The following is a 12519-nucleotide window of genomic DNA, read 5'->3' as shown; positions in this document are numbered from 1 at the left end:
CCGTTTGTCTCATTTTTGATCCAAAATAATGATTGCATGAATTGATATCGAATATTGTTGAGAAAAGTGTATTTCTAAGTGTCCCGGGTTTCTGCTCTACTGGAGGGTACCTAGGTAGATATCATCATTGTCAAGTTAGATAAGGTTTGTTCATCAGCAAAACTGCTATGACGGGACATTGGCATTCCAAGGTTTCGATCACCATCAGCCACACACGCCACATTATGCTCCTTCTTGCCTAGCCCAGCCTCGAGCTAGTCTAGCACGTGCCTAGTACTCCACTCTATCGTAAATCGATATCGCGAACGCGTCTTCCAGATTATTATATTAGGTCAACTCAACTCAACTCGATCTTACTCAATCCATTTACCACATTAATAAACAATCTCAAGGCTATGAATATTGACTGCGCACTTGAAACATTGTCGCTACCACAACGTTCATTTATACTTTCCAGAAAGTCTCCCCGGGTAATTCAACAACATGTTATGATACTACTTATAGTCTTTGTATCTACGGGGTTGTAACATTATGAATTAAGATTCACGGATTCTTATTCGAACGGGATATTATAACACTAGAGATCTCAAATAATCCACAGCAATCAACTTCATCATGACTCTCTTGCGAAGCTGGCTTGCCCAAAATATTGAACAATCTTTGAAAGAAGCACTGATTTGGCTGAAATCAACACGTGTTGCACATGAAAAGGCCAGCAAGTCTCACGAACAATTCTCTTACGAGCAGGAAAGACTCTTCATCAAGCTCGAAAAGCCCGGATTGATTCATTTGATTAGTGTGGGTCATTTATTTGAATATTTTTTCAATAGTTCTTTCTGTTGACACATCTACAGAACGGCGAGGCGCGGGATTCAATGCAGTCTATGATTGTATCTGATGGTACCACCAAGATCACAGCAATATTTCAAGAAGATTTTCTGAATCGCTATTGGAGAAGCACAAAAGGGACACTGGGGAGTTTATTGGAGAAACTCTAGCAGCGGAGAAGCTGCAATTGGTATGATGACCTCGCCAGTTTATAACAAGTTCCTAGGAGTACTAACTTCAACTTCGGGTGTGTGACTTCAATACTACAGTAGAGCCACCAACCAGGTTATACCTGAAGATCTCAAGTTTTAAGCCCAAAGGGCCGCAAGATGTTTCTGGCTCAGCACGTGCTGTAGACATTGGGGGAATTGTTGATGACAATTTGGATGCAATAAAAGAGTTCCTGGATGCTGAGAATCGTGGGTACGCTGTTCACCAAAATTTCGAACTCGAATCCCAAAATACTTCAACACCTTTCCAGTCTGTTTTGCTTGCGACACAAGATCCCGCTAGTATTTCAGAATCCAGAAGGGAAAAGAGTACTGTTTCTGATTTGCATCGACCAAAGCTGTGCACTTCGAATCATGATGTCCTAGCAATTCTTCAGAATCCTACGGCCGTTCAAATTACAGCTGATAATCCTCATCTCAGTAAGCCAGGACAACCACTTGACTCGGCTGATATTACGGGTTTAGCACAACCACTTTCCCCCAAATCAAGTTTTGTTGCCACCAATTCGGAAAGAGGTGATGAAACGAGACACATGAACGATTTACAGGTTCAACAGTCTCCCAGGCCTTCCGTAGATGAACAAAGAACTGGTAATATCAGGACGCTAGGAGATGGGAGGCCTAATGCGAACAATTCGACGCTAGAGGCTATGGAATCTTCCAGCGGGAAATTTCATGATAATCCTCCAATCAATGAAACATTGCTATTTCAGAAAAATCTGTCGTATATTCCACACCCTTATGGTCGTATTTCAAAAGAACAGAACGATTGGTGCAATCGTCCGGAATCGGTTGCCTCATTACCGGATGATCGTAGATCCGCACCAAATCTACCCCCAGCAATCCTGAAATCTCAACTAGCTTTTTACGAGAAATTGCTCGCTACACAAGCTTCAGCCACTCCCAAGAATGTAGTACAGAGCAGTCAGGCCTCCAAAGCAGACTCGAGCCAGGACGCTATTGAGACGGAAAGGGACGATTGTATGGATGGTCCCGCTGCCATTTGCCGCTCAAAAGGAACCGAAGAATCTGAATATGCTCATGAAGATCCGCAGTCTATAACTGTGTTTGGTAGTGGTGAGGGTCATCAGTCGGATAGCGACTCAAGTGATATGACGGAAGTTAGTTGCCCTAGTCCGGAGCGAAACTCAAGATCTAGACACGCGATGGAGGAAAATTACACCTCCCATCAAAGTTTAAATCGAAATCGTACACACTCACCAAAAGAACACAGCGACGATGAGGATCACCATTCAGATAGCAAGTTGAGTGATGCGATGGAAGTTAGTTGCCCTAGTTCAAACCGCAACTCAAAGCTTAGACAAGCGGTTGGGCAAAACGATAACGTCGAGCAAATTGCAGGTCGAGCGAATTCTTTAACTATTGAGAGTGATGATGGAACGCATAATTCCGATAGTTCTGATGTGCCAGTCTCAGAGGCTTGCCAAGAGGCCACCCCGCAATCTTCTCCCAATGTCACAGAAAACAAGGCGAGTTGTGTTATCAAGGACAAAGAACCTACAGCATTGATCCAATACCCAGCTAATAGTGCTTCGGATGACGAGGAGTTGGAATTGGATATTCCGCATGTCCTGGGCGACGAAATTCAGAGCGAAAACCCACCTGCTTCTGCTGACGTAGACAACGGAATCCAGAGTCGCAAATCACCTGAAAATGATCACCCGCAATTTCCACAGCGTCAGCTCGAAACCGCGCAGCGTGAGTCAGAAGTACAGGTCGAAAAGACTCCAAATCACCGAAAACGGCCGAATGCAGAACTGTCATCAGACTTTGTGATTCCTGGAACTTATGATAGCCCACAAAACGAAACGGTCGAAGACAGCTTCCTTATCCCTGAATCCGGGCGATTTCAATCACTCAAATTAGTGAAAGTACCTCCTCAGATGATCGACGTAATCGGTGAGACTCCCCAAGACAAAAAAGAGCCAAAGAACTCTAAGGTTCAACACTCTCGTGAGCAGCAGATATCATCAAATTCCAATGATCATATAGTTTATCCGAGTGTACCAAGGACTCAGTATTACCAATCTATACCAATTCCTAATCTTGATGGGGCTACTTCTGATGGTTTGCACTTTCCCAGTAGGAGCCCGTCCATAAGCTTTTTACCATTAAGTCAAAGTTCTCCAGAGCAAGGACACGGTGGGGAACGTCCTTTCAAACGGCAGAAAATTACGGATCCTATAGCTCTACAGCAGGTTCTAGGTTTTAGTCGAGAGGAAACGCCTTGTAAAGACAGAAACGAAATGGTAAGAGCAAACAGGCGTAAGATACGAGAAGTTCTACAAAGGCGATCATCAGTAGTAGATCCGGGTTTAATGAGCAATAATACCGGAGGAACAAAAGATGTAGCATTTCCAGAAGATTCCCAAACAAGTCGCCATGGATTTGAGACAGATTTACATGATACAGTAATCTCTGATCAGACCTCCACATCTTACAAAAACTTCCCCCCAGGTCAATCATCTCCCACTTTCGACGGTCGCGACATGACCAGAGCTTCGATTGTACCCGAAAGAACTCGGCTGAGCTCGGGGCATGCTCACCAGTCGAAACAGCGGCCCACTTCGCTTTTTGAGAAGTATTCTAATACTTACCCACGCTATAAGGGCAATAAGAGACAGTTCATATGTGCACTTGTATATTTGGAATGGCTTGGGACCCCCACCAGACAACCTCGGACATCACTTTGGGATGATTTTGTTTGGTTCTATACTCTGTACATGGACCATGTCCTCAACAGTAGAAACAGGTTGAGTGGAGTTAGATTCTACAATGAATTGGGCATTTCTGATCCTTATTTTACTCACTTCGACAAAACAACAGGACCAATAATCACCACAGAAAGCCTTAATGCTGCATTATCGCCAGAATCTCCAGATTATGGTGTTATTGAAGACTTGCGTGAAAAATACAGAAGCACTGCCTCGCAACCGTTAGTTAGTCCCGGGAGCATCAGAGCAAATTCTTTGAGGCAACAATCGAGTGAGTTCATTACTTTTGCAAATACCGATACCCCTTTACCATCAGGAGCCTCCACTCATCTTGAAAAACTTGCCTCACGAAAATCCTCGAGAAGTTCGGATCGATCGCCATCATCAAAACATACAGAACTCATGCCAATGAGACAAAAGAAGAAGCGGACTCGTTCAGAAACAACAATTTTGAGGAACGGAACCCCAGAAGACTTTTTAGTGTCATCTAAAGCGTCAGCATTACAATCAACTTCATCTAAAATGCCAGAGACAAATGCGTCGCCATCAAGGGCTTCAAAAGAGCCTAGAAAAGCCCCAGGAAGGTTTTTTGAAACCCAAAGTCAATTGCTATTCTCATCAGATATTGAATCGTTGCCTCATAATAGTTCCTCGCCTCCCCGAAATCTGGCATCACCACGGAGTTTGCGGAAGACTCCGGATGGTCCACCATCAGTACGAACAAGCGCTTGTGAGTTGGCAAGCCCAGTTCAGCGAGAGGCTCCACGTATTGTGTGTGAAATGGGCTTCTCGAGAGAGCGCAGACCGCAACAACGTATATCAAAATCCTCACGTGAAAGATCAATATCTCCACCGCCGCCACGGGAGATCGGGAGATACACGCCAGCCTCTGATAAACCAGAAAATGTTGATGCCGGCCTTGAAAATCAAGAACAGCAGACCAGCCTTGAAAAATCAACCAAGTTCTCATCGACCGCATCGAACTTCAGTGGTAAATGGGAATTTGGCAAGTATCTCGCCCAAAGACGGAGGGAGAGCGGTGTTCGTCGTTCAAGATTGACACCAAGGACTAGTTTCGGCATGAAGCCAAGATCTAGTAGTGACAATAAAGGCTAGGATGGGGTCGTTCATTTCTCAAAGATAGCCCAGTGTTTAAGAATCTGTACTTAGAGTTGTGGAGACCGGCGTGTCAACTCATATAAGGTTATCAATACCCAGATCAATAAGAAACATATTTTACAAATTGTGTTTGAGCACCAATGTAAGAGCTGCTTTGCTATGCCATTCAAACAAACATCGCTGCCCTAATGGCCCGGGCTCAGGGTGTGAAATAAAATCTCTTGGGAGGTGTGTAAGTGGGGAGCTATCTACGTGATAGGCTAATGCTATTGAAGTATGAATTAGGGGCCCACAGGGGCTGCATAGTATCTAAAACGAACTCTTGGAAATAATTCATACAGCACAACGTTGAATTAGTTGCCCAATAGTAAACCCTATGTACTGCTACATGCATTGGTGTGAAAACTGAGTGTACACATGTATATGTACTCTAGACAATAAAGCGATAGATTTAGGTAGATTCCTGCTAGGAAAATGGAACATTTCAACGACATATAAGTTACAATGGCATCGATATTAATTATACGAACTTGTCCTAAAGGACCCCTCATTGCCACATCTGATACAATTGGAGACTACCTAGTAACGACTCTCACCGTTCAGGGATAATAAGGAGGTACATAAGCAACTCCCTTACAGCTCACATCCTCGTATCAATTCATTTCAATCGATCAATCACGTTGCTTTTTGGGCCCTCCTTGCATGAGATCCAGCCTCAACGCCTCCTCCTTATGCCTTTGATGCTTATGTAGCATATTACCTTCACTCACCGTCCTTATATCTTCTTTGCTCACATCTCTACTTCATTATTGCTCATCAAATATTGTTTAGAATCAACTCAAACAATTTCAACATGTCATCATCAAACCGCTTTTTGATCTGGGGAGGAGAAGGTTGGGTTGCTGGTATGTCTAACACCCCACTCCAATTCAAGAGCTTCTGAACCGTGCTAACCCAGTTCCCCCAGGACATCTCAAGACTCTCCTCGAAAGTCAGGGAAAGGAAGTTTACACCACCACTGTTCGCATGCAAAATCGCGAATCTGTCATTGCAGAAATTGAGAAAATCAAGCCAACCCATGTTCTTAACTGTGCTGGCTGCACTGGACGCCCCAATGTCGATTGGTGCGAGGATAACAAGGAGGAGACGATTCGAAGCAATGTTATCGGAACGTTGAACTTGACTGATGTTTGCTACTTGAAGGGTATTCACATTACCGTCTTCGCTACAGGATGTATCTATACCTATAACGATGAGCATCCAATTGGCGGACCTGGATTCTTGGAGACTGATCCAGCCAACTTTGCTGGCTCATTCTACTCAGAAACGAAGGCCCACGTCGAGGAGGTTGGTGCAATTCCTTCAATGATCTCAGAGACAGATACTAACAACTACTGCGCAGGTTATGAAGACATACAACAACGCCCTTATCCTCCGACTTCGAATGCCCGTCAGTGATGACCTTCACCCCCGAAACTTCGTCACCAAAATTGCCAAATATGACCGTGTAGTCGACATCCCCAACTCGAATACCATTCTCCACGATCTTCTCCCTGCTTCCATCCTCATGGCCGAGCACAAAGATACCGGTATTTACAACTTTACCAACCCAGGAGCCATTTCTCACAACGAGGTTTTGGCCCTCTTCAAGGAATATGTGAGACCCGATTTCACATGGAAGAATTTCACATTGGAGGAACAATCCAAGGTCATCAAGGCGGGACGAAGTAATTGCAAGTTGGATACTACCAAGTTGGTCAAGAAGTTGGGCGAGTATGGGTATGAGGTCCCAGAAATTCACGAGGCGTACAAGGGATGTTTCCAAAGAATGGCTGCTGCCGGTACCAAATAGATGGGGCTCACATGTAACATGTAACGTGGACACATGCAGAGGCTGTGATTCTGTGTCTCGTCATCTGAAGTATACCTTTACTCTACAACGTGGTAGATATCTTCACGCTATATTTCAAATAAATATACTTATTATTGTTATTGTCCAAAACGTTCTAGGATTTCTCGAATGTATGCTTGTGATATGATGAGAATATGAAAATATGGCTACAATCACCGACGAGCCACTTTGACATTATTGTCAGAGGGGTTAAGATGATACACAACGGTTCTATATACGCCAGCATGGGTTCTCCAGCTTGATTGTTGCGCATACATGCCATTGGAAGAGATGAACATGTTCACAACTTCATATTGAGCAACCAACCCATGTTTTGCGATGATATTCATCCAGTATTTCCTGTTCCCTCTTCCTTTTATGACGTTTCCTTCTTCCCAAAGTTAATTCGGTGGGTGCATTGATGAAATCTTAATCTTAAGTACTTTCATACTGTATTTTATGGATCCTTGGCTGCCCCTCCATGAACGAAAATTTCATGCAAACGAACTGAGACAACACTACTGTAGAAAAAAGCACTAGATAGGTAGGTATTTTAGGTAGGTACTGGGTTGAAACTTGACAGCAAATGACCTGATAATAAGGAAATTTGATATAAAAAGAAAACAATAACAAAGTCATCATCAGATCTAGCTAATGTGTACCTCAACACCCAAATTATTATTTAAAGAATTATTGACAAGAGTAAGAAGAGAAGAGAGAGACAGACATCGATATCGTTCGTAATCGTGATCGTGATTGTGAATACCTACATAAGCTCATAAGCCACCCTCGCCTTCGCTTCTATGACAGTCAATAAAGCCTCGCATCATACTATCACAATCTCGGCATTCCATTCTTGAATTGCGAGAAAATAATTTCAGCCTTACACCAAAAACCTAACGAGCCACTGTATATTCATCCCATCCCGACTTTCCTTATCATTAAGATCGCGGAATATACTATTTTCTCTCTTAATCTATCTATTTACCTATTACAACCAACTGTTGTGCTCAAATAACCTCATTCCCTAGAGTACCCCTCAGCAACCTTGAAGATGGTTGTTGACACCACATATTATGAGGCCCTCGGTGTCAAACCCGACGCTTCAGAATTAGAAATCAAGAAAGCATACAGAAAACTAGCTATTATCACTCATCCGGGTAGGTACTTCTTGGCCATTCTCTCACAACATGCGATATTGATGTAGCTGCAGATAAGAACCCCGGCGATGACACCGCTCACGAGAAATTCCAAGCTATTGGCGAAGCCTACCAAGTTCTCAGCGATGAAGAGTTGCGCAAACGATATGATAAATTCGGAAAGGATTCTGCGCAACCTGGGGAGGGATTTGCGGACCCGGCAGAGTTCTTTGGAACGATTTTTGGAGGGGAAGCTTTCGTGGATCTTATTGGAGAGATTACTTTGATGAAGGACTTGACGAAGACTATGGATATCACTATGCAAGAAGGCGCGGAAGAGGAAGAAGAGTGAGTTTGGTTCTATTATGACTGCGGGGCATGGCTAGCGAACCTGAGGGGCATTGCGATGCTTTGTGATTATTTCGAGGGGTTGACTAATGCGATGATAGATTCCCAGGAACTGAGGCCGCGAAACAGGAGAGTATGGCCGCAGGAGATGAAAAGGCTGGACCATCGGCGACAGAAGCAGATGGCAAAACTACCCATGTTCCCTCCGCATCTGTGTCTGAGACTCCAGACAGCCCTTCGCCCGCATACTCGGAGAAGCCACCAGCTGTCCCCAGCCCTGCCGCATCGGGAACATCAACTCCAAGGCGTACCACACAGATTCCTCTCCGACCAGCTATCATGAACCAAACTGAAGAAGAGGCACAAATGGCTGCCGCAGGTATCACAGAAGAGGAGAAAGAGTTGAGGAAGAAAGAGAAGAAGAAGGGTGGTCTCTCCAAGGCCCAACGTGACGAACTTGCAGCGTATGAGAGAGAACGTGCTGCAGCTCGCAAAGAGCGAGTCGACACATTGGCAAAGAAGTTGGTCGATCGTATTAGCATATGGACAGAGACAGATAAGGGACCCGATGTCACCAAGGCTTTCCAAGAGAAGACACGCCTCGAAGTAGAGAACCTCAAGATGGAATCTTTTGGTCTGGATATTCTCCATGCGATCGGTCAAACTTATCTTCAGAAGGCTACCGGACTGCTCAAATCCCAGAAATTCTTAGGCATTGGCGGTTTCTTCTCTAGACTAAAGGACAAGGGAACTATCGCAAAGGAGACCTGGAACACTATCTCCAGTGCTATCGATGCGCAAATGACCATGGAGGAAATGGCCAAGATGGAAGAAAAGGGTGGCGAGGACTGGACGGACGAGAAGAAAGTTGAATATGAGCGTCGCGTCACAGGAAAGATCCTCACAGCCGCATGGCGAGGAAGTAAATTTGAGATTCAAGGTGTTCTTAGGGATGTCTGCGATGAAATCCTCAACGACAAGAAAGTTCCCATGGCGAAAAGACTTGAGCGTGCTCAGGCTCTCGTCATTTCTGGTGAAATCTACTCCAAGGTATATTTTACCCATCCCCTGTGTCCACAATTTTCGAGCTATAACTAACAAAACCTTTAGGCTCAACGCAACCCAGAAGAAGAAGGCGATTACATGGCCTTCGAACAATTGGTCGCCGAGGCAGCTGCAAAGAAAGAGAGCAAGAAAAAGGGAAAAGATAAGAAAGAACATGGTCATCATCATCATCACTCGCACTCGGATGCGCAAGCCGCCGCGGATGACTTACCTAACGTACCGAAAGCCTAAATCTAGGTGGAGAGATTAGATAAATCGAGTGAAATGGGAGGTAGGAGAGGAGCAGGACTTCAGTGGTAGTATATTATACCTAGCGAAGGGACATCTTGTTATTGCGTTGATCAAAGATCAAACGTCTTGATTAGGGTTGCAGTGTGCCAAGAGCACGATCTGTGGATTTGGGCGTGGAAGGGTAGCAAGTAGATGCCATGTGTATGTCATTGTGGTTATTTTGCATAGGGAATGGAGAGGGATGAGAATGATAGACTTTCAACTTCTATATGAGATTTCAATATTCGTTCCTGTTGAGATTCTCGATTTACATTGGCTATTCGACAAAGCTAGGTATAATAGGTGTAAAGAAGGTCAAGGAAAGATAGTAAACACCCTAGCGAAATCCCTTCCCCGAGGGCGTATAGGATCTTATTCTTATTATATGTTATATTGCTTACTTGAAGCCTCTACACGGCAATCCGAAGCAATGCCAATCAATAACTGCAGCCCGGTATAAAACACTCTAACTCAACAAAAAGTATTCCAATTCTAATGAAATATACAGAATTCATCCTCATTATTAAATAAATTGACATTTTAAAACTGATTTGAAATTACAATGGTTCTTGGGGTTTTCATTAAATATTTATAATAAAGTGTTGAAAAGAAAATGGCTGACAAGAGCTCACTAAAAAAGGTTCCAGAACTCTTACATCAATTAATAAATCTCAGGTACAACGAAAAAGAAGAAATTTTATAGGAGTTCATTAGCGTAGCGCCGCACTTAGCAAACTCATAAGGCATTACAAAAAAGTAAAGAATTAGAGTTCCGCATGATCAAATGCAGGTGCAGTGTTTTGCAGTTCTGGGATACCCGTGTCTTTCGGTGCGAAGTTTCCTTGTCTGATTTCGTTCAAAGCGACGTCGAATCGAGCTCCTGCAAGCCATGCTGCTCCGATCTAGATAGTGTTAGTAGAGATTTCATGATTCCAGGGGAAGAAACATACCATAAGTCCAGAGACGACTATCAGGGTTCCGAATACTGCCAACATGAGGTAGAAGACATCTTTCTTGGCCTCTGCTTCCTCGGCTGCTGATTTTTTCTGTGCTACAGATGTTTCACCAGCTAGTTGTAAAGCAATCGCCTCAGGATTTTGAGATGGGAATATAGATTCAATGAATTGTTCAATCTAAAGGGAGTTAGTCTTGTATGTTTGTGTAATAAAATCGAATAACAAACCTTTCCGCAAGCAATGCTGATCTGAAGGAAGTTGGGGTCCTTGGGTGAATTCTTTTTATTTATCCTTCTTGCATATCTCTTAAAGATATCACAAACTGTACGCAAATTTTGTGATGATTCCATCATCAATTGGCAAGCATCACCCTTCGTGATCTTGACATTCTTCTCGAAGATAGTAGGATTCTGGAAAACAAGCTCTAAGGTTGCGATTGCCATGGCTTGTGGAATAGCAACAAAATTGAAGACACTCTGGTCCTTAATGCCTGCCATGTAGAACAAACATTCATCGGCCTGGCGGAGAGAATTTAGAACCATTTCTGAACTGCAATTCAAAGCAAGTTGTCTATTTTTGGGATCGAAAAGATCGTCAAACTCATCAACGTGCTTCGACCAGATCTCCTTGGGCCAGAAACGTCTCTTGTCATCGAAATCTTCCCGAATATCACGAATGATATTTGTCTTTTGGAGGAATTGACCCATGGCTTCGGACAATTCTGGCTTACCGAGCAAAGCTGGGTTTGCCACCTTGGCCTCGACGAACAATCTTGTCAAGCCATCTCCTACGAGACCGGCTACATAATGACAGTATAATTCATAATCCTTGATAGTGTTGACACCATTGATGTTGTGCTCTGCATTGTTCGCATAATCGGCCATTCCATTACCCATCTTTCTAGTAATATCCTTGATAATGCTCTGGTATGCTGGTTTGCACTTCTTGAATTCAGTGATGACACAGTCAAAGTGAACCAAGAGTTCTCGATCCTTTTCATTTGGTCCGTTCTCGTTGAATGTCCATCCATCCTTCTCAATGATGCTGTCAAAAGTTCTCAACAACGGTTCCTTCTTGTCTAATGGTATTGTCATATCATCTTCAACGGTATCTAGGCCTCGCAGAATCAAGTAGAAAAGGGCGACTGGCACAAGCAATTCGGGGTTCAATTCTTGGATGACTGAACTAAAACTTCGACTGGTCATTTCGAGGTATTTGAAGCAATCTTTGAGGGACTGAGGTTCCTTGGATGGATTTCTGATATGGACTGGGTCGTGCCATAGCTTCCTGGTTCATGTGTTAGTGATGGCAGTTGAGGAGATGTACGTGTTGAGAAGGTATACCATTGTAGGATTGCTCTCAACTGATTTGGATGAACGGAAAAGTAAAGGAGACTTTTGACGAGACCCATGATGAATGAAGTGGAGATGATTTGAGAAATGGATTATCAAAGTTTCTGAACGCGCGGAGTATGTGCAAGAGTTGAATTAAGTTGTTGTGGATTATCGTTTCTCTGGGAGTTGATGTGCTCGACTGACTGATTGTATATGGAAATTATGAACGGCCGCGGTCGTCAATTGTTGATCCGAGTCCGTCTATCGAAATTGGAATTGAATGAATGTATCTTGAGAAAGTCACAAGATACGTAAGAAGATGGAGGTATCAGTCCAACTTCCGAAACGAAATAACAGATAAATTGGGTGAAATGGGTGAATTGGGAGAAATGTATCTGCCAACAAATTTCAGGATATTATTTATTGGAAGTTGAATGGGGTAATTTCACCGCCCAATCTGTGCAGTAAAAAGGACGCTTAGGAGTTTAGGGACTAGTGATTTTCATACTTTGCAGGTGGTGCATACAAAGAAGGGGAAAGAAGGGGATTTGAAAGTTTATCTTGGAAAACCTTGGAAGTTCCATGGGAGATCAGACAATCATAC

At 43.6% G+C, this 12519-nt stretch overlaps 4 protein-coding genes across 4 annotated transcripts; 3 read left to right on the top strand and 1 right to left on the bottom strand.

The window, feature by feature from the left end:
• Positions 1–615: 615 nt before the first annotated feature.
• On the top strand, positions 616–4909 carry EAF02_004264 (uncharacterized protein; the record flags this gene model as incomplete). Its single annotated transcript, XM_038900312.1, has 3 exons — positions 616–798; positions 855–978; positions 1098–4909. 3 exons carry the CDS (start codon positions 616–618, stop codon positions 4907–4909), a joined length of 4119 nt encoding a protein of 1372 aa, XP_038760019.1.
• An 856-nt stretch (positions 4910–5765) lies between these two features.
• On the top strand, positions 5766–6764 carry EAF02_004263 (uncharacterized protein; the record flags this gene model as incomplete). Its single annotated transcript, XM_038900311.1, has 3 exons — positions 5766–5817; positions 5880–6259; positions 6315–6764. 3 exons carry the CDS (start codon positions 5766–5768, stop codon positions 6762–6764), a joined length of 882 nt encoding a protein of 293 aa, XP_038760018.1.
• A 1093-nt stretch (positions 6765–7857) lies between these two features.
• EAF02_004262 (uncharacterized protein) lies at positions 7858–9586 on the top strand (the record flags this gene model as incomplete). The annotated part of the gene is made up of 4 exons (XM_038900310.1): positions 7858–7963; positions 8017–8290; positions 8392–9340; positions 9401–9586. The coding sequence occupies 4 exons, from the start codon at positions 7858–7860 to the stop codon at positions 9584–9586; spliced, it is 1515 nt and encodes a 504-aa protein (XP_038760017.1).
• An 803-nt stretch (positions 9587–10389) lies between these two features.
• EAF02_004261 (uncharacterized protein) lies at positions 10390–11992 on the bottom strand (the record flags this gene model as incomplete). The annotated part of the gene is made up of 4 exons (XM_038900309.1): positions 10390–10527; positions 10576–10758; positions 10809–11868; positions 11925–11992. 4 exons carry the CDS (start codon positions 11990–11992, stop codon positions 10390–10392), a joined length of 1449 nt encoding a protein of 482 aa, XP_038760016.1.
• Positions 11993–12519: the final 527 nt, after the last annotated feature.

This window comes from Botrytis sinoallii (genome assembly GCF_014898435.1).
Source record: "Botrytis sinoallii strain Bc 23 chromosome Unknown BSIN_006, whole genome shotgun sequence".
NCBI classification, from domain to species: domain Eukaryota; kingdom Fungi; phylum Ascomycota; class Leotiomycetes; order Helotiales; family Sclerotiniaceae; genus Botrytis; species Botrytis sinoallii.
Note: the sequence above shows the minus strand (reverse complement) of the source record. Positions and strands in the feature narration are given on the sequence as shown.